Here is a 24,358-nt window from a genome sequence, read left to right as displayed (position 1 = left end):
GCTCGGAGCGTGGCCGCGCATTTCTCGGATCCCCCAACCCAAAGCTCCGGGGACGGGGCGGGGAGCGGCGCGGAGTTTTGCTCTGATTGGGGGGGGGCGGGGTGGGGGTTCGGGGCCGACCGCAGCCCATCTGTCGGCTCCCGGAGCCCGAGATCCGCTGCCCGGCTGTCCTGGAGCAGCTGCCTGGCCCACGGCCTCAACCATCTGAGCGACACTTTTCAAGGGTGGAAACAATCCATTTTCCAAAGCGATCATTTAAAGCACTTAGGCAATTATACGCTTAAGATTAGCGTTAATAATTCACCGGGCGGATGCCGGCAGTGGGAGCGAACCCCGCTTTCCCCCGAGGAGGGGGTTTGGGATGGGGGGGGGGGGGGAGGAGGGGGCAGAAAGCCCGGCGCAGGCTGGAGCCGTTCGTGTGTAAAGAAGTTTATTTCCACATTTAAAAAAGGGGGGACGGAAGCGGGAGCTGCCCCCGAGCTCCCCCCGCCCCGGCCGGGCCGGCCCCGGGATACAGACGGACAAAGCATCACTTACACAAATACGCCCTCAGGGTTCACAAATAAATAATTCATATACATTTTGCGCACCGTATTTACATTCGCCGCTTTTTGTTTCTTCTTCTTCTTCTTTTTTTTTTTTTTTCAATTTTCTTTTTCCTTCCCCCCCTCTCCCCTTTTTTTTTTTTTTTTTTTTTCCTTATTATTATTATTTTCGGTTACGGAGCTCCCAAAGTGTCGCTGCGGCGGAGGTTGGGGTTCGGGACCCCCCGGTTCTTCCCGATCCCGGAGCGGGGCCGGGACGTTTGGGGAGGGGCCTCCCCGGCTCCGGCCGTACTGGGGGGTCTGGTCGGGCAAGTGCTTGGAACGAAGCCCTCCCCCTTCCCCCTTCCGCCCCCCCACCCCGGGCAGCCCCTCCCCGTGCCCCCGGTGCAGCCTCGGATTGGGCGTGGGGTTGGGGAGGGACCCACATCGCTGCCCCCCGAGGGCACAACGGAGTAAAGCGGCCGCAGTCCCGGAGCCGGGAGAGGGTTGGGGGGGGGGGGCTTTTTCTGTTCTTTCGTACTTCATATATTAAAAAAAAGTTTGTGTGTGTGTGGAGGGGGGGGGGGTCTCGTTTATATATATATATATATTTATATTTAGGGGGGAAGCGGGAGTCTGTCGCTTGCTCGAGGCCCCAGGACTGGGCTGGCTCTCTCCGGCCCCCCCCACGCCCGGGGATCGGGGCCGGGGCTCACCGGGGCTGCGCGGCCCGGGGCAGAACGCCGGGCAGCGGTGGTAGGGGCGGGGGGGGCTCGCTGCCGCCCTGCAGTCCGTGGATGAGGATGCGGGGCACCAAAGGTCTCTGTAGGGCCGGGGGCGGAGCGCTGGGTCCGCGGTACAGGTAGAGGGCAGCGCCGGGGTCCAGGTTGGAGACCAAACTCTGCGGGTAGAAGTAGGGCGAGGGGAACATCCTCTGCAGGGCTGAGTAGTTGCCAGCCTCGGCCAGCAGCTCCAGGCCCACCGCCGTCTGCCTTTTCCATTTGGTCCTGGGGGGGGACAAGCCGAGACAGGGGGGTCAGGGATGGGGATGCTCTGAAGGACGCTCCCTGTTCTTTCCCCCCGCCCTTGCTCAACCTCTTCTCTCAGGCTCTGCTCCCTTACCGCTGGATCCCGGGGTGTCCGGGATAGGATGGGATGGGATGGAGGGACGTAGCCCACATTAACAGCCCGGAGGCTCCGGAGCCCTAAAGTGGCCGCGATACAAATCACTGCGTTCCAAACCGCGACCGACACGGTCCACCTTTCCCGGTGCGCAGCCCGCGGGTAACGAATCCCGCACCGCGTTGCGTTTATCTCGTGCGGGACGCGCACCGGGCAGCTCCGCCGGCACCGAACCGCGGAGCGATGCGCAGAACCGACAGCGTAGCTCTCCCAAATCAGCGCGGAGCTCTCCGGGCCGCCCCTGGGGTTGGGAGCGGCGCTGCCGGGTGGGACCGCGGGGTCGGTGCTGTGCATTCGTTTATGATATATATGTGTGGGTTCGTGTCTACGTGTACGCATGTATCTCCTAAATTTCCGCATAGAACCCGCCGTCCCCACACCGCCTAAAAGCCTCGACGGATTGGCAAAGCCGCCGGGCATTGCAGAGCGTGAAGTGGGGCTGAAATCGGAGGGGGAGAGGGTTAAAATGTGGGGGCAGAGAGGGATCGGGGGGGGCTCGGTGTCCCTCGTTCCGTCGGGTTTGGGGACAGCGCCGAAGGGGCCGTCCGGATGAATCAATCGGAGCCGTCAAATGTCTTCAACCCTTTTACGGTTTCGTCGCTGAAGCGCTAAACCTATTTCCCCCGGTAAATTATTCATCATAATAATAATTGTGTAATTACTGTAAGGGGTGTTAATTATTGATGCCCAAAGCAGTAATTGGTATCTATTATTAATGGGCCGATGTGTTATGCTGTTGTGTTTCGCTGGAAGCCCGCTGCTCCCCGCCGGCTGGGGCTGGGGGTGCGCATCCCCCCGGTTGCGGGGCGGGGCGGTGCGGGATGCAGAACCGCTGTGCTCGGGGCTGCGGGGCCGTGAGAGGGGCAGGACGGGGCCCGGCGCGGTGGGGCGGGAGGGGACGAGCGGTGCGTTTTTACCTTCTGTTCTGGTACCACGTTTTCACCTGCGTGTCGGTGAGGTTGAGGGAGGCGGCCAACTCCATCCTGTCCTGCACGCTCAGGTATTTCTGCCTCTCGAAGCTGCGCTCCAGCTGGGCCAGCTGGTGGTCGGTGAAGGCGGTGCGGGCTTTGCGAGGCTTTTTCAGCCGCACCGGGGGGCTGTCCCGGGAACTGGAAATCTCCCGGTCCCCTTCTTCTTTCACTGGGCCGAGAGGGAGGAAGAGAGGCCGGATCAGGACAGGAAGGGACTGGAAACGCGCTCAGAAGAAAGCGGCAAAGCGCGGTAGCAACAAACGGGAGGAGAGAGCTCGGGCACCGCGCGGATTCCCGCAGCTTTTGTCCCGCAGTTCCCTCAATTCGAACCCGTGGGGCCTCGCGGTGAGCCCGGCCCGGCGGTGCGGTGCGGTGCTGCCAGGGCCGCCGGAGCCCCAACTGCGCCGCTCCACCCGGCGGGCAGCAAACGCCGCAGTTTATTTTTTTTTCTTCCTTATTTAAATACATTTCCCTCGTTTTTAAATTTTTCCTTTCCCTTATTATTTTTTTCCCCTTTCCTTTTATTTCTTTTCTTTTCCTTTCTTTTCTTCTTCTTCTTCTTCTTTTTTTTTTTTTTAAATTTCTATTTAAACAATTTTTAAACCCCCAAACAAACCCAACCCCAAAATAAAGACGCTGAGGCAACGTATGTTTAGAGAGAAAAGTCTCTGGGCCCGGAGCCTTCGGCCTCCCGGAGCCTCACAACGAAATGCTGCGGGATGACCCCGCTTGGGCCGTTTTTTAGCCTCTAACGAGAGGTCGGGGACCGCGGTTCGGCAGCGGGGCTGCGCGCACCGGCGGGGATCTACGCTGAGAAACATCAGCGAGAAACAGGAAAACAGCAGGGAGAAAAAACATACGTAAAATATATATATATATCAACAGGGGAGGGAAAAAGCTTAAAATGAACAGAAAGAAAACAAAATAATCATAAAAAAAAGAAAAAAAGAGTCCGTGTTGGTGCTCGCCGTGCCCTCCCTCTCCCCCTCCCGAAGGATTAGGTGGCAGAAATCGGCGTCCGCGGGTTTTTGCGGGTTTATGTTAAATTTCCCGGCGGTGGGGGTTAGTGGGGCCGGGGCTGCGCGGGCCGCGAGCTGATGCCTCTCTGTAGGAAGACAATAATCCCGTTAATTGAGCCACCGGGGAGCGAAAGCCTTCAGCCGGAACCCTCCGCTCCGGCCGAGCGGGCACGGAGAGCCGGGGGAGGAGGGGAGGAAGATGAGAGCAGCGGGGATGGGGGGTCCGGGTCCGGTCCCAAAGTTTGGCGGAGTTTCACAACCCGCACTCCGAGAAAGGTAAATCTGCCCCCCCCGGAGCTCCCAAAAAAGTTCCCTGAGCGGCTCCGTGTTTTGTGCCCCGGCCGCTCCGATCTGAAATAAGGAGAAAAGCACGGATCTGAGCTGCGGGGTTTGGGCCGTTCCAGGTTCTGGGCGCCCGCTCTGTGCGGGAACTCGGGGGGGTGTCCGAGAAAGGTGATGTCCGAAGTGGCAAAAAGGGGTCGGAGGGACCTGCGGCCCTCCTCTGCTGCCCCATTTACGCGAGGACTTTCAACTCCAATCGGGCACTGTTTTTAATCCTAGTTAAGAAGTATTTTTTCTGGTTTTTTTTTTTTTTTTTTTAAGGTTTTCCCCCATTCAAGCAGGGTTTTTACCTCCATGCATAAAGAGTTTTCACTCCGTTTAACTAAGGCTTTCCCCCCATGACTGCGTTGTTTTCTTCCCTGCTTAAGCAGAGTTCCCCCCATTTAAGCTGTCTCCCCGCCTGCAGACCGCCCCGCTCCGTTCCTCCCTCCTTTCCTCTCTCGCTTTTTCCACTCTCGGCCCTTTTTTGGGGAAAGGGGATAAAGGCTGCGAGAATTGCGGGGGGAGAATTCAGGAAGCGTAAAGAAAACCCCACAAAAAAAAAGCCACATCTCCCCCCCACCCCAAAAACCAACCAACCAACAAACAAAAAAACCCTACAAACCAAACCAACCAAACAAAACCAAACAATCTTCTCCCCCCAACAAAAAAACCCAACCAAACAAACTCAAGATCCGCGGAGAGGATCGCGACCGTTTTCGATCCCTTCGCAGAGCTGGAGCCGATCCCCGCTGCCCCCCCCCTCACTCCCAGCCCCGGCCCCGTCCCCCGATCACAACGAGGACCCCCCCGCGGCGTTTCGAGGCTCTTCGGGGCCGCCCCCGGCCCTACAATTTTCCCGGTTGTGTTTTTTTTGTTGTTGTTTTTTTTTGTTTTGCTGGGGCGATGAGAGCGAGAAGGACGGGAGCTGCCGGCAGAACGGGCTCCGGGGGGGCGATCGTCGATGCCCCCCCCCCCTCACCCCTTATGCTGCTCCCGTTCCCCCCGGCCCGGGCGGAGGCTGTGGGGGCCCGCGAGGCCGCAGCCGCCTCCCCGCAGCCCTGGGGCTGCCGTGCTCCTTTCCGAACCACCTCCAAAACAACACCGAGAGTAACACGGATAATACAAATCGGATCCAACCCCGCCGGCTTTTCTTACTCGTTTCTTACCGGAGCAGGGGAAATACCCGGCAAAACCCGTGATTATTTCATTTGGCATTATTATTTCTTTTCTTGTATTTTCCTCGCTTTCTCCCGGGCGGTTCTCCCTTCCTTTCTCCCCGCGGATAGGAACGAAAGAACCGAATTCTGTCCGCGGAACCCGGCTCTGCGCATCCCCCGGGCGCTCCCGGCCCCGCGCCGCGCACGGCCCCGTCGTTCCCTCCCGAAGTTTCCCCAAGTTGGTGCCGAGCCCGCTCTAATTTCGGGGGTTCCCCCTGCTCCCCTCACCCCTTTATCTCCCGGGTCCCGCAAAGGGCTGCGCGGTTCTTACCTTTGTACTCGGAGTCCGAGGAGGAGCTGCTGGTGGTTTTTTCAATTTTCTCCCTAAAGTCCTCTCCGGGTTTGGTGGGGATCCTGCCCGCCGCCTCCTGCCCGCCGTGAGGTCCATTGGTGCTGGAGTAAGGCGCGCAGGCGGCCAGGGGCTTGCAGTCGGCCAGGATGTCTCTGATGAGGAAGGAGGAGGTGACGGTTCGGGACTGGGAGGGAGCCGAAAGCTGCCCCGGCTGCAGGTGCGCGTCCAGGCCCGGCCGCACCGCCGCCTCCGGGGAACGTGGAGAGGGGCACCCGCTGCTGCCCTCTGAGCGGGGGCTCAGCTCCAGCGGGGAGCGGCCGTCGCCCACCAGCGGGTCCCCCTTGGGCACGGCCGGGCTGCCGGCTCGGTGCGAGAGGATGGAGTCGATCCCGAAGCCGGTGGAGCCCTCCATGGCCCCCGCGAGGTGCCGGCGCTCACACAGGCATTGGCGGGGAGGGCGCGGCGGAAGCGGGTTGGTAATTAACAATAACGGCGACGACAACAACAAAAAGCGAAAGGAAAAAAAAAAAAAAGGAAAAAAAATCTAAAAGGGAAAAAAAAAAAAGAAGAGCAAAGTTCAGCGTGGGATCCGGGCAACAATTGCTGCAGGGCTCTCCGAGGCGCCGCGCGTTACATCCAGGGCTTCTCCGTCTTCAGCATCGCGCCCAGCTGCACTCAGACAGACAGACAGGAGAGGGGGGAGAGGGAGGCAGAGTCAAACTTTGGACGCCGAGGGGGTGGGGAGGGGGGGGGACGGACCCCGACCTCACCCGGGGCCCCTTCCCGGCCACCCCACCCTTGCCCGGAGCCGCGGGGCTGGGGGCTGCCAGCCGGTGGTGGGGAGGCAGCGATCGATAGTGAGGGCTCCGCAGCGCCTTAACCACTTAATGATCCAGAAATCAACGGGGAGGGCGAGGGGAGGGCGGAGGGGGTGGGAGCCTTCGGGCCGCCGTGGCGCCCCCCTTCCCCGACAGCACCTCGGACAGCGCCGGGGGGGATCCGGGGGGCGGGAAGGGGGGTGCGGGGGGGGGGGAAGTGGGAGAACCGGAGTCAAACCGGAGCCAAAGCGTCAGCACCGCGACCAGCGCCCGGAGTCACTCCGGATGCCAATTTCAGGACCTCGGACAGCTCCGGAGCCACCCCGACTTCAGCACCTCGGACAGCGGCTTCCCCACGGTGGGGGCCGGGGGTGTTGGTGTAAAATTAACACGAAATTAAACAATTAGAAAAAGGAGAACAAAATGAACTTGTGCCGCTCCGGCTCGCTCTCCCCCCGCGCCTTAGCCGTGTGAACGCGCCCATTGGCCGCGAGGCGTTTTGGGGGCTGTCACTCTCCGCCGGAGACACCTTGCAGCTTGATTAACGCGAATTAATTGCCGCCCGGGTCCCCCCGCTTTCCGGGCGGTTTCCGCCCTCTTTGCTGTCATTATGGCGCTGATGGGGCTCGTAATGGGGTGATTAGCCGCGGGGGGGTCGGGGGCATACGGAGGGTTGCTGCTTTCTGCTCGCCTCCCCGCAATTAACTGCTCCGCCGCTCGCTCCGTGCAGGGAAAGTTTTGCTGATCGTTCGAAATACAAAATAATAATAATTAAAAAGAACGAACGGTGAGGAAAAGCGCTGAAACCCTTCCCGAAGCACCAACGCAGAGGCGGCAGCTCTGAGCCCGAGCTGAGCTTCGGAACTGCGGATTTCGTTGAATCCATTCGTTGAAATCGGTTGCGAACGGGCGGAGAGCCTTTTGCAAAAGCAAACGCGGGGCCACCGTGTGCCGAGCTCCGGAGCGGCGGCGCTGCCGTCAGTTCGGCAATTACCCCTCCGACGAACCCCCCGGCCCGGCTGGAGCTGCCCGCCCTGCACAGCCCGGTTTCTCTTTCCCCCCTCCCGCCCCGTCGGGACATTTCGCCGCTGTCGCACCTCCCGCACGGCTCCCACCTTCCGACCGCTCCGACCGCTCCTGCCTCCTCCCGGACTCTTTTCCTGGGGGCAGACAAGAGGAAAACGTCCGCACCCGCGTGCGTGGAGCCGTGCTATTTCAGAGAGATACTGCGGCTTATTTCTCAAATAGTCGATTTCTTCCTTTTCCCCCCTTCCCGGCCGGGCAGATGCATCTTGTCCCTCTTCCAAAGCCGCTCTCGGCCGGCAGCTTGGAGGCGGCAGGGCCCCCCCCGGGCCGCACGGCTGCCAGCTGTCGGGCAGCGGCCAGGCAGGGCCCCCCACCTCCTGCCCTCCGCCCCGGCTCAGGGCTGGCTGTGAGCGGGGCAGGGAACAAAGGAGCCCCGCAGGTGGACAGGGACAGGGGGAAAGCTGCATCAGCCTCTGCCCCGAATCTGGGGGTGCAACGGACCTGGCTCGGGGCTACACGTCCCCCCATGTTCTTATATTAAGAGAAATTCCTTCTGTGAAAGGATGGTCAGGCATTGGCACAGCTGCCCAGGGAGTGGTGCAGTCACCGTCCCTGGAGGTGTTCCAGAACCACCGTGATGTGGCACTAAGGAATATGTCAGTGGGTATGGTGGGGTGGGTTGGGGTTGAATTTGGGGATCTTAGAGGTCTTCTCCAACCTGAATGTTTCTGTGATTCTATGATTTATCTGCTGGTATTGCTTTCGCAGCATCCACCAGATCGAGAGATGCACACAAACTGGTCCCAGTGAGAAATGGGGCAAAGACCTCCATGGGGTTTTTCAGCATTCTGCAGCATGCTAGGCTCTGGTAACCCACCCAATCCAACCGTAGCACTCTGTTTGGGATGCAGATGGGCACTTGGAACAGCACAGAGGTTGGGTTTGGGGCCAAGAATGGGACCCAGAAGATGGATCATGGGTGGGATTTGGATTGCCTTATAACCGCACAAGTAGGGACTGATTTGAATGGTGAGCCTGCTGCTGGGGTTCCCACTCTTGAATTGAGCACTGGCCTTCAGGCAGTCACAAGGAGATCTCCAGTTCAACTCTGTTCTCTGTGCAAAGCTGTGGGGTGCAGGCAGGGAAGGGGTCCAGTCCTCAGCCCTGAATGCACACAGTATTCTGCCAATCCCCAGCCAAGGCACCATGTCACTCTGAGGCCACACTTGGTGTTCTCAGCAGCTACAGGTGTTCTCACCGCTCATGTTCTAATGTCAGTGTGGCTGACATTCATTAAAATTAATTATTATTATTATTATTTCAGAACTGAACTCTCCAAGGCAGAAATGTCCCCCATTTTGCCTGTGCACGGCATCCCCTCTACAGCAGTTAGGAGCTCATTAATTCATGTGGTGACATTGTCAATGTGGGTCTACCCCAGATGCAAGCTTTCTCCTTTGGTTGAGCTGAGCCCTGCAGAACCCTGGGGCACCCGAGGCCGTGCAGGACCTTAATGGACAAATCCCTTTGCAGCAGAGCCTAGATTCACCCTGGCAGCCCCTCTTTCATGAAGGCTGAAAAGCAGCTTAGGAGCAGTCCCAGGGGTGAGGCTGGCGGAGCACCAGGACATGCTACCTCCGTGTCCCACTGCCCAGATGGATCCCAAATGGTTTATCCACATGGGTGTCCCCATCCCTGTCAGCCCCTGCTCTGCAGCCATGGGGTGTCCCTGGAGGAACGGGATCTGCTGGCCATGGCAGGGCATGTTCTGCCACATCGGGGTGAGGGACAAGAGGTGCTGTGCTGCACTGATGTGTCTGCAGGATAGAGCTCTTTCAGTTCCAACACCCTGTAGTTTTCCTATAAAGCAGACCTAGCTGCCCTGAAAACCCATTTCCTCGGGACGCTGCCGTTCGCCGGAGGGTGTCCGGATGAGAGAGAGCAGAGCTGTCGGGATAGGAGTGGTGTTCGGGTGGGAGAAATGGGGAAAAAAATCAGCCCGAAGGCCGCAACGAGCGGGGCGGGCGGCGGGGAGCCTGCGGCAGCGGTGGAGCAGCGTTACCAGTGGGTGTCACTGCAGGACAAGGAGCGCCGGGGCGTGCGGGGCCGGCTCAGTACCGGTACCGGGGACAGGGAATGGAGCCGGGGGGGTCGGGGTGTGGGTCTGCCCTGCTGGCAGAGGGGGAACACAGAACGGCGCCGGATGGCAGCGGTTCTCGGGCTGTACGCGAGGGATCGGCGAGGGCTGAGTGTACACAGAGCTCTGCGGAGGGGCCTCGGTTTGGCAGAGGGCTTGCAGCAGGTGCTGGGATGGCTGCATGCAGGCAAACGGGCAAGAGCTTTGCTGAATCAGGCAGCAATGGGGAGCTTGCTTGGCAGCCGGGTGGGAAGGACTGATGGGTTCTGGAGCTGTCCTAGACTTGGTGTTGAGCGGGATGTGATTGAGTTTAATATGTTTGTGCAGAACAGGCAGGGGAGGAGACTGTCCTTCCTCCGTGGAGGTGTGTTGCTATAAGCACTGCCCTCTTAGCACTGTGACTTGTTACCCTGAGCCTAATGTCTGTGGTGATCATACTGAGGAAAGCGTTGGTGTGCATCAGACATCAAGCAATGAACAGGCTGAAACAGGATCTTGACTTCCATGTTTGATTTATTTGGCTTTATCTGCATGAACATAACTCTTTAAATCCTGAGAAATCCTATGTCTGGGGCTGATGCAGGGCTCCATGCTGGCTGAGGTTCTGACCTGAGCTTGCTGTATGGCTGCCCTGGGGAGGAAACTGCTTCTTCCAGGCACTGAAGGCCTTCTTACGAGCATCACAGTCTGGAAAAGTACTGAGATGAGGCCTGACCTATAGCAAAAGGAGCAGATAGATGATTGGTTACATGAGCAGCCGGCCAAGGAAAATAGGTTGCAGATACAGGTTTAAACTGAGACGTGTGAGTGTGTCTTCATGTTTGGAATGGGTTTACCATCAGGGGCCCTGACAATGCTTGTGCCATAGATCTGCCTCATGTGGACGTGCAGAGCTTCCTCCTGCTTCCCTCCCCCCTGTCCTGCTCAGACTGGATGGATGTCAGCTTTTGCATATGTAAAAATACACAGCAGTCTTTGCCCTGAAAAGCTTGCTAGTAATCTCATTAATCAAGACAAACAAAGCATATTTAGCTATTCCTCCTCTCTGGAGGAAGGCATCCGGGTGCTTGTATTTGCATTTGAGTGCCTGACTTCAGATAGCTGTTTCTGGATGTTCTTGCTTCCCCACAACCCCTGGCTGAGAGGGCATGAGGGAGGCAGAGTCAAGGCTGCAGAGATGGGTGGGCAGCCCCATTGCCCCCCAAACCAGCTCTGACTTCCCTCTGCAGATGCAGCAGTTCTTCCCTCTGACCTGTGTGGGACCAGAGCTGGGGTTGTTAGAAAAATCTGTTGTCTGTATGTAAGGACAGCTGAGCTGCTTCTCTTGGCCATGTTTCCTGGGAGCTGGGCAGGGCAACATTTCTGTGTGGGGTTGAGTTGAGGCCACAGGGGAGGCAGCAGCAGTTTGTTCACTCCAGGCTGGTGCAATGCTCCTGGGTGAGAAATGTCACACTGAGCCACCGCCGGCTGTAATTAAAATTAGCGGAGTCCTTGACAAAGTTGTGAGTGATGCCACAGCATGAGTAAGTGGGAAGCACCAGGTGTAAGGCAGGGAACAAGTGCTGTGTTAAAAAATGAGGAACCCCCTCATAATGAGGGATACCTGAGGTGTATGGATTAGTCCCAGGTCAGTAATGAGAGACAAGATAAGGGTGTCCCTGGGTCAGAGGTCTTCCTGTGACAGACTGCTGTGAGAAGTCGGTGCCGGTGATGGATCCACATCTCTGATTCTTCTGATTCATATTTTAAATGATGAACCCAATGGTACTTTCTGTAGAGACAGCTGATGATCTTCACCGTTGCTCTGATGTGGTTATGGGCTGTTACAACTGGACTTGGTTTTAATTTCAGGTTCAGAGCTTTGGCCGTAGCAGGACAGGTTGCAGCGTGGTGGTTTCCTTTGCAGGATGATGGAGTTGCAGTTTCTTTCTGCTCATTAGAAGCAATGATTTGCTCTTTGCATATTTATTGACAAATTGGAGCTCACAGGACACTTTTAGATGGGGTGCTTTAACATCAGCCCTTGCTGCAAAGAGTTAGAGGGGCAGTAAAACAAACTTGGCCCCCGAAATACATATTAAAGATTTAGTGGTGTTGTTTTCATTTGGATTTATGAGTAACACTCATGTTTTAAACTGGAGGTCTGTAAGAGATCCCTTGTCAAGCATTGTGCATGGTGCAAGCAGACAGGTCCATAAGAGGAGAACCAATAACAGAGAGAGACATAAGAAGTAGGGTAGGCAGAGCTCCCTGAGGCAGCATCCCAAGGATGGTTTCTGGGTGCTGCTGGGTGGTCAGGCAGGTCAGCTCCTGGTGGGAGGTACATGGGAGCTGCAAGGGGAGAGTGGGCTTAGGATGCAGCTTTGCAATGATGCATGGGAGGCACTGAGAAGCCCAGGGGTCTCCCAGCACCACTTCTGCCATTCCTTGCTTCTGCAACATAGCCGCCCTTACACCCAACCCAACCTCCATCATCCATTTGATCGAATGCTTTTAGTGGGTGACAAAACACTTTCCTGAGCTCTCTTTACAGGAAACCAATCTCTGTTCCTTTTTCAAAACCTCCCTCATTTACAGAGCCTGAGAAACCCTGGGCCTTTCAAGCCTTCTCCTGTTTTTTCTTTTCCCAAAACGACACAAAACAACAGGATCGTGTTTGTAGATTCTTTTTTTTTTTTTTTTTTTGGTGGGGAGGAGGGAATAAAGCACACAATGTATGGGTGCTGTACTCACACAGAGCTGCACCGAGCATCCCCGTACAGACAGAACCGCGCGCGCATCGAGATGCAAATGATTTCCGTGAAGCTATCACTTGTAAAGCTTGACAGAAAATAATGAGAAACACTAAATCTTTTATAAGGTCAACACTCAAGCAGCTGTCAAACAAGAAAAGAATTTAGCGAAAGATCCGCAAAAACTTCCATCGCCTCATTAAATCCAACAGGGCCGGGGCCCGGCGTGGTGAGGAGGCACCGGGGCGCCTCCGTTTTGTGTCAGTAATTTGCGGCGGAGGAAGAGGGAAGACGAAACAGCCAGCGCCGAAGGGGCCTTGGGGGAGGCTGGGGAATCGTTAGTGCGCCAGGAGCGGCCTCGGCTCCTAATTGGAAGCATTGGGCATTATCAACGGAGGATTTGCCTCGGCTCCCTGACAGCTCTCTAGGCCTGGAATGATAGCCCACTTGTCAGTGTAAAAGACCATTAAAAACAAACCATTTTGATTTAATTGGAGGCGGTGCGCTGGGGGCCCAGGTGAGGCGCTTCATCAGCTGATGTTGGCTGCTGATGCCTTTTTCCCCCTGTATTGATGGCTTTTTTTTTTTTTTTTTTTTTTTTCTTCCTTCCCCTCCCTTTCAAAAACTGTCTAGGAAAGAGAAAGAGGTGCTGAAAGATCCTTCACAGCTGCACTGAGAGCGGCTTTCAATAGGGTTGTCAACAAATGCCATGACAAGTTAGGGAGAGGCAGGTATTTTTAAAACAGACGTTATTCCGTCCAAGCTGAGCTGTGCTCACAGGGCTGTGTTGGGTTATCAGGGTTACAAACACTGCGGTTTTTCCCGGTGGTTTCGTCCTGAAGTTGCTTAATGAATGGGTTGGGTCTTCTCTCCCCACCTTTCTAATTCTGAGAAGATAAGGAAATCAAGGACAAAGGAGTTTGGGCTAAATGGTCCATGTGTGTGCAAAGGCTTCAGAAAATGCTTGGTTTATTGCCCCACTGAGACTTCGCGTTTTTTTCCCTCCTGCAAAGAAGGGCTGCAGACGTTTGCTGGGTTTCACAGCTCGCTCGGTTTGGGCAGTTTGAGATTTTGAGTTGGAGCCCTTTCATGCCATGGAAATGAAGTTGTCAGGTGGCAGACAGAGTCCCTACAGAAGGCAGAATGGCCATGAATGAAACTCAATCCATTCCTGTGGATTTGTACGAGGAAGTAGCAATGGTAGGGGCTTACCTGGAAGACAGCACAGCATTTGTGGTTTCACTCCACTGCAATCCATGAGGCTGCAAGCACCCCAGATCTGTTCCTTCACGGTTGAATCTCTAACAGCAATGAGCCCTGGGTGCCAGCAGCTGCTCATGCTGCCCTTGGACATCAGGGTGCAGCTGGAGCCTGGCATGGAGATTTCCCAGGCAGTGAGGCTGAGCAGAGGGATGCTGAGCTGCACTGTGCCTCACACTGCAGGGCTCAGCAGGCTTGGGTCTCTGGCTTGGTTCACTCTGATACTGGAAGTCACGACCTTACACGGTCTGGGGGCTTCTGGACTGGGGCAGATCTAAATATCTGCAGGCCAGATCTAAATATCTTTTCCCTTTTCTTTCTTTTTTTTTTTCTTTTTCTTTTTATGCTGTTTTGTTGCTGTCAACCAGGAGATGTTGGAGAGCAGTGAAATGGCAGAGGAAGAATGGTCTACCATGGAGGTTTAGTGGACATGGTGGTGATGGGTTGATGTTTGGATTAGTTGATCTTAGGAGTCTTTCCCAATCTTAATGATTCTATGATTCTACCATACCTCTGAGGTGAAGGAAGGACTGGGGGTGGCAGAGGGGAGAGTAGGGTACAATGGAGAGGCTGAGTGTACAGGTATGTGTGAAGGGATACTGGGAAAGACCAGACCATAGAAATGCATTGCTATGATCTGATATAGGTTGCTCCCAGCAGTTGTGTTGTTGGTAGTTCCTATGTTAGGCAAAACAAGAAAATCCAAAGAATCCTGGCTCCTCTCCCTTACCCTCCATTCATTTCACTTTGGCCACTGACCAGCCATCAGGTGAGACCGTTTTTTAGCCAAAATTCAACTTCAGAAGAGAGGTTTGATCTGGTGTCATGGTGACAGAAAGCTTGCTTTGATCTATGTGCTATCCAGGCCCCAACTCCAAGAATTTCTGTTGTCCCCTCAAACCTGGGAGGACCAGTGCTGCACCGCAAAGCCATCCCAAAGCATGTATCAAGCACAGGTTGGTTAAGCACAGTCTATGGCTTTTCTGACAAGGCAACAATTGCAGGATTACATGAGCCATGCTTGTCAGTTCAGCTCTTCAGACAAAAATAGAGGTAAGGCATTAAAAAAAAATGCAGAACATTTCTGTGTGTATGTCTTAAACCTCAACTGTTAATTCTGACGAAGGATCAGGCTGTGAGCAGGTATCGGATCCCTGGTGAGAATCAAATTCTGGAGCCCAGAATTTTGCTGCAAAGTTTATACAGTGGGGATTCCTCTAATTACTTTCACTGGAAATTTACCTGACAGAGCTTTCCCAGGTAATGCAAGGCATACGCGGGAGAGCCGCTCAGTCGTTGACAGAGCCTTTGATTTTGTGCCAGGTTGCAAATTAAGTCTTTTGCCAAGGTACCCGAACACTTGCTCGTCAATTGCTTATCGCTTATTCATATCGTGCATCGAGCACAGCTCGTTTCATCTGCTCAGGAAGGCAGCACACGTTGACAAAAATGTTGTCCAAAGTTGCTGCATTTTCTTTCCTCCCCCTGTTTGGTCAAGTAAACAAGAATATTCTCTCTGGAAAGCCTCCTTGAATGTGTTTGCAAGTTGGGATTCTCTAATGAGCAAAGAAAAGACAATATTTTGTGTGTCAGTGACACACAGAGTACAGAGCTGTTTTGACACATGTGCAAATTCTGTCCTTCCACATCATGAAGTGCTGCTACCAAAACAAATGCCTTTCTGGACTGATTTGACAGAGCCCTGAAAATCTATTGTTGAAGATCCTGTGTTGGTCATTGGTTTGGATGATGGCCATCAGATATTCTTGGTTTGGATTATGGCCATCAAATATTCTTGGTTTGGATTATGGCCATCAGAGATTCAGATGGAGGCAGCCGAAGCCTCGCCCTGCACTGGCTCTCTGCAGACAGCAATCCTTTAGGGATGGTGTATTTTGGCAGCAACATCTTGTCCAGAATTTGACACTGGAGATGCCATTTTGCCCAGGTCAATGCAACGTTAGTGATGGGAGACACGAGGACAGGATACATGCTTTTGTACATGCTGGGTGTCTGAGCTCTTATAGACCCCGGGGAATGTAGTGCAGACAAAAAGGAAGTCCTGGTGCATGGTTCCAGCTGTGTAGCAGAACCTGAGCTGAGGGATCAGATTGCTGCAGGCGGAACAAGATGGAGACCTTTTGCCTTGGGGGTGGTTGAGGAAGGGGAGGGCAGTAGGAATGCCTTGCTGAGGTGAGCAAGGAGTTAACTTCTTTTGGATTTGTAACAGATAAATGTAAAAACCCCTCTAGTTCAACTTCCCCTAATGAACTGCCCACCAGGACATGACTGGCTCCCCATACCCTGCCTCAGTCCATGAGCGGGGGGTCTGGGGGGCCCAGGGGACCATGCGCCAGGTCAGACCTGCAGAGCGAGACGCAGAGCTGGAGAGCCCCTGGTGTGAGAGGGTGTGCAAACCACACGGTTAGCCTAATGGTGTGGGCCATTATTCTAAAGCACTGGGGCTGAAACCAAATGAAAACAGTCAATTTGTCTATACTTTAGCAACTCATTGACTAGGTAATGCCATGCAGCCATGGCAGTGCAGGGAGCAGGCAGAGGCAATTAAGGGGAGGGCAAAGCTTCTTTGTTTTCTTTCCTGCTTCCTCCATGAGCTCTAGCATGGTGCCAGGTCTTGCACAGATCTAGTGATTAGTCCAAAGATACAGTCATGAGAACAGTAATGGTGTATGAGCAAACTCTCCCTTACCTCTTTGGAGTGCTGCACTTTGTCTCACTTCTAAAAGAGGGGGATGGTGGTGACTGCCTGAGTTTGGCTGAGTTTGGGTTAAGGGTTAGGCCAGCTTGTGTCTCAAGGCTATTGCTTTCAAAGAACCCAAACTTATAGAGACGGTAAAAGCACAGTTTGGAGTCTATCAAGCATTCTTCGAAGCCAACAGCTTCCCTTGAGGTATTTCTGCTCTTAACTAGGTACACTTTTATGGATGTTTGAGAACTTGCTTTTCCATGCAGGAAACCATGCACTGAAACACAACTAAGCAATTAATTTCCTGATCCAAGTTCTAACATGAACAGTGCCTGTTAGATCTGCAGCTAGGGAAAGGCGAGCCTTCCAGGTTAACGTAATGAGAAAGGAATGCAGAAAATAGAAGATGCTGTGTAAAGTGGTCTTTCTCCTCCCTGGATGCTGTTCCTGAGAAAGAGAGGAAGAGGAGGAAGGAAGAAGAAAAGAGGGGGGAAAGACTCAGGTGGTGTTTGAGACCTGTGGCTGTGGGGGGAATCCAACCGCAATCACGGATGAAACAAAAGGGAAAGCACAAAGGAAAACGGAGGCTGAAAAATGAATAGTGATGGAAAGGTCTGGGGTGAGAGGAGCTCTAAAGAGAAGGCTTGCCCCAGTATCTCGTGTGACTTACACAATCTGTTTAACAGCGATCGGTCATGTTCTTTCCCTGACACGAGCCGCAGCAGCAGCTTTGTGCTGACAGGCAGCTGGGATAAATGATTACTGACATATGCTAATCGGACAGTCTTAGACAGGATGTAAGAGGAATACATCAAGGTGGTGCAAAATACATTTCTTGGTTGAAACTCTCCAACTTGTACAAGTAAATTAGCTTCAGGAAGTTACAAGGCTCCTTCATTGTTTTAAACTGCAGTTAAAAATCTATAGCATGGTACAAAAAAACCTCAACAACCAGAACCATCAGAACCAGGGCTGGAATAGAAGATTGAGAGGCTCTTTGCAATAGTATCTATCAATGCCAGATATGATTTTGACCATGTCAACTCTCTGCAGGGCTTCAGTGCTTTCAGATTTTCTGGTGTCTCCTTTCCATTTCTCTTGCTCAACTCCTATTTCTACCTTTCTAAAATGTCTCCTAGATTTTCACTTGAAGTTTCCCTGCATTTTACACCACAAACAAAGCTAGGAGAATTCACACAGGTATCACAGAGCACAGCAGGATGTGCAGATGAATTCAGGACGATGTCCAGATCCCATTGCTAGAATAAGACATCATCATCTTAGCTCTTATTTGGATCAGTTCAAGGAATTGTCTTGCACATCTGTAGCCTAGCTAGACCCTTTGCTCAGTCTCAGGGTGAATATTATCAAACAAGTAGTTCAGGGAGATATCATGAGCATATGCTTTCTGGGAATCTCCAACTGTTGGGATGAAAATGAGTCTGTGTAGCAGAAATGCTGTCAGGGCTTGAAGCAGTGACAGCACCTGGTGTGAAGGCAGGGCCAACCCAGGGGAGCTCAGGTGTATGCAATACACTGAATGATGAAAGGGCTGGAGCCAGGATCCACCCCTGCCCAGACCTCATTTAAGGGTTGGCAGTGAAGGGGTGTGTTTCTTGCTGGAGATCCCTGCATATCTGAGGCCTTCTGAAGGTAAGCATCTTCTTTCCTTTATTTCTGTGCCCGTGCTGCTGCATTTGAACAAATCTTCACTGTGTGCAGCCTGGGGCCTTGTTGCTCTGCTGTCATTGCTGTGCTTTCCATTGTGTTACAGTCTTGAAACACTTTAATCTGGTGTGGCTTGAGTTAGTTATTAGTTATGGTGAGAGGTGATAAAGTAGGCTTATTATTGTTATGGTCATGTAGAGCAGTTGCAGGAATATCAACGGAGAACAAAGACCATGTCAGTACTGATGGGAGGTATAATAAGGTGCTTCTGATCTGATGAAGATCACAGAAGTGCCCACAAGTTAGACAATAAGCCCTTTACCTGCTAACTGCTGCCCCTTTTCCAGGTTCAAAATATAATGGAGTTTAAACACATCCAGCGGGGGAATGCTATGGGGTCTGGGCCTTGGTAGGCTTTCAGCTAAGAGCCTTATATCTACCTTTATGAGATAAGAGACATCCCAGGGAACCTGAGTGAAGTTAGAAGGTGTTCCTAAGTTCAAATGGTTCATACCTTTTCCAGGTGAGGCAGGTGCCAAAAGGACTCCTCCTTTGGAGGCACTGGGTTTTTTCGGAGGAGCGTGGTGCGGGTGTCGCGCACTTTGTCCTTCTGTGTCTAAAGATGAACGAGAACAGGCTGAAATGGCTGCAAGGTTCTGTATGTCACATCTGTGTCTTGAAATGTAATGACACTGGGATGATCTAGTCTGTAAGTCATTTTGGATCACCCTGATGTGTCTGGTTTTTCACATCCGTGCAGTTAATGCTGATACCTAAAACATACTGATAAGGAAATTCTGGGCAACAGCCAACTTTCAGTTTTATTCATCTCAGTGAGGTGATTTTTGCCTGTGTGGAACCCTGAACTAGAGCAATGGCTCATCACCAGCTGGGAAAGTCACTTCCACCACCCTCAACAGAGGGGGGGTTTCCTGACTGTTTGATGTGTTGCTCTCCTAATTAATTGAAACAGGGAATCTGTCCACTCTGTGGTCTAGTTGGTAGGTCTGTGTTGCTTAACTCAGTAATTGGTGGTTGCAGAATTCAGGAATTTGATGGAGGGAACTTAGTGATTAAAACATCAGTCATTAATAGATAAGTTAGGGATGCATTTTTCCAACATCCTCGGCTTGTGCGTTCATAAAGTAGCTGCTAATTAAGAACACTGTATAGCAGTTCCACTATAAAGCATACTTTGTGATGGCAGTAAGCCCATTGAAATTGGTCATTACCATATTAGCTCGACTCTTCCTTGAGTCATTAACTAATAAAACAGTCATTGGCTGCTTTTAAATGTTATTACAATATTGTTACTTTTAACAGCTCTAACAACTGCTTGGGGTGAGGGCATCTGTTGTGCCATGGCAGGATCAAGGCTGGTGTTGGCCCCTTGAATGTTTGTTGGCTGCTCCATTCTTTTATGCACTGCTGCAGGAAACCTGAGCAGAGCTGATGCCGTCCAGAGGACAATCTGCAGGGCTTCTGGCATGAGGATGGCATTAAATACCAACGATAATTTGAAACCAAATTCTTTGTTACAGTAGAGCTTTTTAGTGCTGTGGTGATGTAAAAAGCATTAGAGCTTCAATTTCAATTTAACAGGAGTTTAGGTGGGCACCCTGTGACTAGAGACATATTGATGTAAGCAGGTGTTTAATGATAGCCAGAGAGATGTCTTCAGAGAGCTGCCTGAGTCTTTAGCAAGGCTTTCATCAAAGCACCACTGCGCTGAGCTTGCTCCATTTCCAATAAGCTGATACACTTTCCAATGAAAAAATACTTTTTAAAAGCTTCCCTTTTGTCTCCAGAGCACTTCCAGGCCCACACATCCGCAGTTTACTCTCACAGCATCGACCTGCAGGACGTGTTCTGTCTGGAGCTAGGTCCATTTGGACTAGGAGGAAACTGATCTTTATGAGGCTTTGTCTTCTAGTAGGCAGGGAAAATGGTTTCCTAGCTGAAACACCTCCCTGTGACTGGGAGAAGCCCATCTACTGTGGGTGGGACAGTGGGAGTTGATGTCTGGTAGCAAACAGCAGTGTTGTTGGAGTGTTACTACCTTTGTCTTCTCCAGCCGGAGTGCTGCAGTCAGTGCTCTCTGCTGTTCCATCCACAGCTCCTTGTATTTGTGTTGGAGGAGGTCAAACAGGGGAGTGGAAGGCCTGGAAAACATTCAGAACATGACAATATAATCTCCAGGGTTAACACCTCTCTATCTCCTTGTGCTGATTCCCTCTCTACTCCTGGAACATGAGACCAAGTGGAGGCACAGCTGTAGCCTGGACTTATTGAGGCTTTCCTCCTGCCAGGTGAGGATGCTTTAATCAGAAACTGCAGAAGGTAGAACTGGCAGTGGCAGCAGTGGAGCAGCAGGGTTCTTGCCTTGAGGACAGCATATTGCTTATCACTGGTTGTGGTGCTATTCTTCTCCCCCAGAAGCAAACAAAAAACCCAAGGGAGGAGGTGATGGAGGATGTCTAGCTTGAATTTTTATCAGTCCTTGTCCTTGCACATCTTGTTGGGGAGGGACTTTCTCATCTCAGCAGCAGCCATTGACTCTGGAGCTGTCAGGTCTACTCACACTTGTAGCTGCAGTGCCTTCAGCTGCTGCTCCTGTAACACAAGGCAGTGCTTTCCCCACCTGAGCAGGCCAACTGCAAGACACCAGTGAGCTAGGCAGAGAATCTGAGGAATGCAATATGCCACCAATGTGCAGTGGAAACATCTCAAATCCCCTTAAACTTTTTCTCAGAGCTTTGCAAGGGTACCCTACGGTAGCTCAGGAACGTTGGCAGAGGGGAGACCCCATTACAGCAGAAATTAAAAATGACTTGTGTCTTCAGAATAAGTTCTGCTGTATTTAAAGAAATCCCCTTTGCCACCCATATGCTGTCCTCATGCTTCAGAATAGCCTAATCTGTGGTTGTGTTTTCTAATGATATTGAATGGGCAATCCAGCAACAAGCATCCCAGGGGGCATTCATATCAGAAGGGCATCCTGCTGCAGCCCTCCTGCTGCACAGATCACATGCTGCAGGGCTTTTCAAGGCTCTGCTTACGAATCAGCCCTGCTGCTCCAGACTGCCATCTGGAGAGCCACTGTGCCAAAGGGAACACCTACATTTGTCCCTCTCTTTCCCCTTTTCATTTTCTTTCCTTCCAGTTTGGCATTTTACACTTCTCAGAGCTGGGCAAAAGTATCTACAAAGGATTAAAAGATATGGTAAAACTGAAGTTGGATGTTTCATTGCATGGTGTAAATGTTGGTAGTTATGGCACAAGCCTGTGGTGAGCATTGCTCCAAGGCTGGTTTCCTTGGCCTGACCTTTGGCTCTTCAAGGCAGGAGATGTCCTGAAGTGCAGGAACAGCAGGGAGGGATGCAGGAAGACACGGAGCCCTTGAGGATGGTGGTTTGATTATTGATTTTTATGATAGCTGTGTGTTTTCACATCTCTATGGAGGTGACTTTATCTCTGATGGACCAGCCAGTTGGTGACTGATTAGTCCACAGCTGGCTTGTATGTAAATGCTTGAAAGGACACATTTGGGTTGATGCTCTTCAGAAACTCTTCCCTGCCGTGTGATTAATCGCATTTAAGTCCTGATCCAGCAAAGTATAGAGTCATGCCTGGAATAATGCACGCACGAACTGCCTCTTTGAAATCAGTAGGAGTGACTGGTGTCCTATTTAAATGTGTGGGTTCTGTTGGGCTGTAGGATGTGCCCCCTTATCTGACTTTTCTTATTGAGGGAGCAAGGAAGAGAGGGGATATCAGGTAGCACACTTCCTCGACTAAAGCTGCAGGAGAAATTTCAGGGAGGAAGCTTTTTCTTTGTAGGTCAAATGCTGATCCCACTAAGGTGGATGGGGAATTGTGGCCTTGCTACCAGTGCTGCTTGGCAGTGTGATGGTGCATCCCCTTTGCAGCTGGCCCACAGGAACATGTCCCCTCACCTCGGCTTGCTTAGGGGCTGCTGATGTGTCCTGTCACCCTCTGAACTGGGAGGCTTTTGCTGTTTCTGTCTGTGGATGCTGTGGGGAGGGGGGAAGCATCTGCTGAAAACGCGTATTGTGGATTAAAACCTGTCTCATTCCCAGCCCCTCAGATCTCCTTGTTTTGGCACAAGCACCCTGCCACAGAAAGGAGAGGGAGAGAAGTTCTGATAGGATGTAACAAATTATTTATAATTGTGGAGGAAAAAAAAAAAATAATCAGCCGCCTCCTTTTATAGTCAAATAGTTGGAGCCACTTCTAATGTTGACATTTCCTAAATATTTTAAAATTTATCTATGCACATTTTCAAAACTATTATCCCTGAAACAATTCCTGTCTCTTTAATAGACTTTCTCTCTAATTTACTTTCAAGAGTGAGGGTACAGACCTATTTTCAACTGAAGTGACAAGAGCCTGCTTACTTGGTTACACAATGTGGGGCATTAGCCTGCCAGAAATCTCTTGGAAAAGGAGCTGCAGCCTCCTAATAGGCTATTTTACTGTGAAAACAATGTTAAAAAGTATAATAAAGTATTAACAATATTAAAATAAAACAGTGTAGGCCTTAAATGAGCTACAAACTAGTTAAATCTATTCTATTCAATGTGAGCCTTCAGTGCTTTGCAGCTGATACCTCAGAGCTGGGATTTATCTAAAATGAAGGCACCAGGGACATGCAAGGGAAATGGTAATTATAATTTGCAAACATTAGGCTGACACTTTTTTTGTGTATGTGTGTATAAATTCTGACAGCTGTGATTTGTGCGGCGTGCCAAATAGTGTTCCACCAAGTTGGAAGGGAGTCCCTTTCTGGCAGGCCGTCCTCAGAGCAGCAGCTCATTAAAACTTTGCAGAAGGAGAAGTTGCCGAAAACAGGAAGGCGTCAGAAGCATCTGAGGGACTTTTGGTACACGCTCGTTGAAAGGTGTTTGAGAAGAGAGCCTTGGGTCTGACAAACTGGAATTTTAGTACGCCTCTCCGTTCACAGTGGGGCAAAATAATTGGTCATCAGTGACTACTAATTTGGTTTAGTAGCCAGAGGCATTTTTTTTCTTCCCAGAAAATCAATGACAGCGCCGAGGTCTGTTCAACGTGATTCAGCTCAAGATGGGTCCTCATTTAGCTCTTGATGCTGCTTCCACTGGAGACAGCTATTTTGTTAAAATGAAATTAAAATCTATCTATAATACTCGGCTCTGAGAGCAGCACCCGTCAATGCCATGCTGCTCTTGAGGTTTCAAGGTTGTCAGTCTCCCCTCAAACTTACTTTCAAAGGTTTCTACAGCAGCAGGGAAAAAAGGTACCTGGCAAAAGTGGGTACAAAGGGCTTTGCTCTGGGAGGGTTTTCACACTGGCTTAAAGGATGCAATCGGTTGGATTGTGGAGTTGTAAAACTTGTGATTGCTTTGTTCTTGCATTACTCAGCAACAAAAGGGCTCGTAAATATATTAGAACAAACTTCAGCCCTTGGGTTTCCTGGTAGGCTCCAGCCAGTGCAGCAGTGTTCTCCTTGCTGATGGTCAAAGTATGGTGGGGATGTTGCTCCCAGGAGTTGGGTGTGTGTGCCTCAAACTCAATGGCAGCTCAACAGCAGTGGACTGTAGCAATGCATACAGGTGTTTGTGCAACAGAGAAGTTGTGCCATTGATGTGTTTTTTTAATCAAAGCCATGTTGCATGGTCACAAGTCATCCTGAAGTTTTAACTGATTCTTCAGAGGTTGGTGGGCTTTGCATGGAAAGGACCTCTCTATAGGGGTCTTTGGTGCACAGGGGGCACCACTTTTGTATCTGTTGTTCCCTATGGATCTCATGATGGAAGGTTTTGACCTGAGGTGGTTCTGTCTGTGGTGTCCCTCTCCCTTCTCTGTGGCTGGGGATCAGACAGCCAATCTGTCTCCCAGCAGCTCAGATCAGTCCCTTGCTAGGAACCAGTTTGATCCCAGTGTCTTTGTGGAGCTTCTCAGCACATCCAGCACAGATTATCTTCAGCAAATAAAGCACAGGCTGGAATCTGTGATTCAACTCCAGGCTTTGGGGTTCCGCCAGTGCACGCAGCTCTGAGACATGAGTGCTCAGCTCCCTCTGCCCTGAAAGGGATTTACAGTACAGGAAAACTCTGATTACAGTTCCCTTGTACTGTATATTGTCTCCCTTCCTCCCTTGTTACTGATGGGCTGGAGCTAGCAATCTATCTACCATTAATTTGTCTCTGTGTAGCCCAGCAGGAATCTGGGGTATGATTACAGCTCTGGCCCTTCTGCGAGCGCCAGCACGGCCCTGCATCCCCTTGCAAACTGCCTGGATCTGCCTTGCCTTAATTGTTCCCCTTTGGCCAGTGGACCTGTCTGCTCTAACAAGGGCAACGAGGAGGGCCGAGGTAATTGAAGCACTTAGCCACACTCCCCAGCATTGCCTCCTGCAGCTAATTAGGAAAGAGGGCCGCTGGGCTCTTTGTTATTTCTTTTAATTGTTTGTGGGTTTTGC

The 24,358-nt window shown here is 51.8% G+C and overlaps 2 protein-coding genes across 3 annotated transcripts in view; both read right to left on the bottom strand.

Annotated features, from left to right (window-relative positions):
- Positions 1-1,236: 1,236 nt before the first annotated feature.
- BARHL1 (BarH like homeobox 1) lies at positions 1,237-5,941 on the bottom strand. Its single transcript, XM_031601417.2, has 3 exons — positions 5,509-5,941; positions 2,624-2,846; positions 1,237-1,531 (listed from the first exon to the last, which is right to left on the bottom strand). Exons 1-3 carry the CDS (start codon positions 5,939-5,941, stop codon positions 1,237-1,239), a joined length of 951 nt encoding a protein of 316 aa, XP_031457277.2.
- Positions 5,942-10,005: 4,064 nt separating this feature from the next.
- CFAP77 (cilia and flagella associated protein 77) overlaps positions 10,006-24,358 on the bottom strand; it is a 52,399-nt gene continuing 38,046 nt past the window's right edge. The window contains exons 4-6 of one of the 2 annotated variants that reach the window (XM_031601768.2): positions 19,937-20,039; positions 18,392-18,493; positions 10,006-10,225 (exon numbers count right to left, since the gene is read on the bottom strand). In XM_031601768.2, the coding sequence (XP_031457628.2) occupies positions 10,073-10,225; positions 18,392-18,493; positions 19,937-20,039 (358 nt within the window). In that variant the 3' untranslated portion in view covers positions 10,006-10,072. Of the gene's footprint in view, positions 10,226-13,178; positions 13,372-18,391; positions 18,494-19,936; positions 20,040-24,358 lie in introns of those variants that run through there. The other variant, XM_031601769.2, reaches the window with a different exon arrangement.

The sequence above is a fragment of the Phasianus colchicus genome, chromosome 19 (assembly GCF_987193195.1).
Source record: "Phasianus colchicus chromosome 19, bPhaCol1.hap1.1, whole genome shotgun sequence".
Lineage (NCBI taxonomy): Eukaryota > Metazoa > Chordata > Aves > Galliformes > Phasianidae > Phasianus > Phasianus colchicus.
Note: the sequence above shows the minus strand (reverse complement) of the source record. Positions and strands in the feature narration are given on the sequence as shown.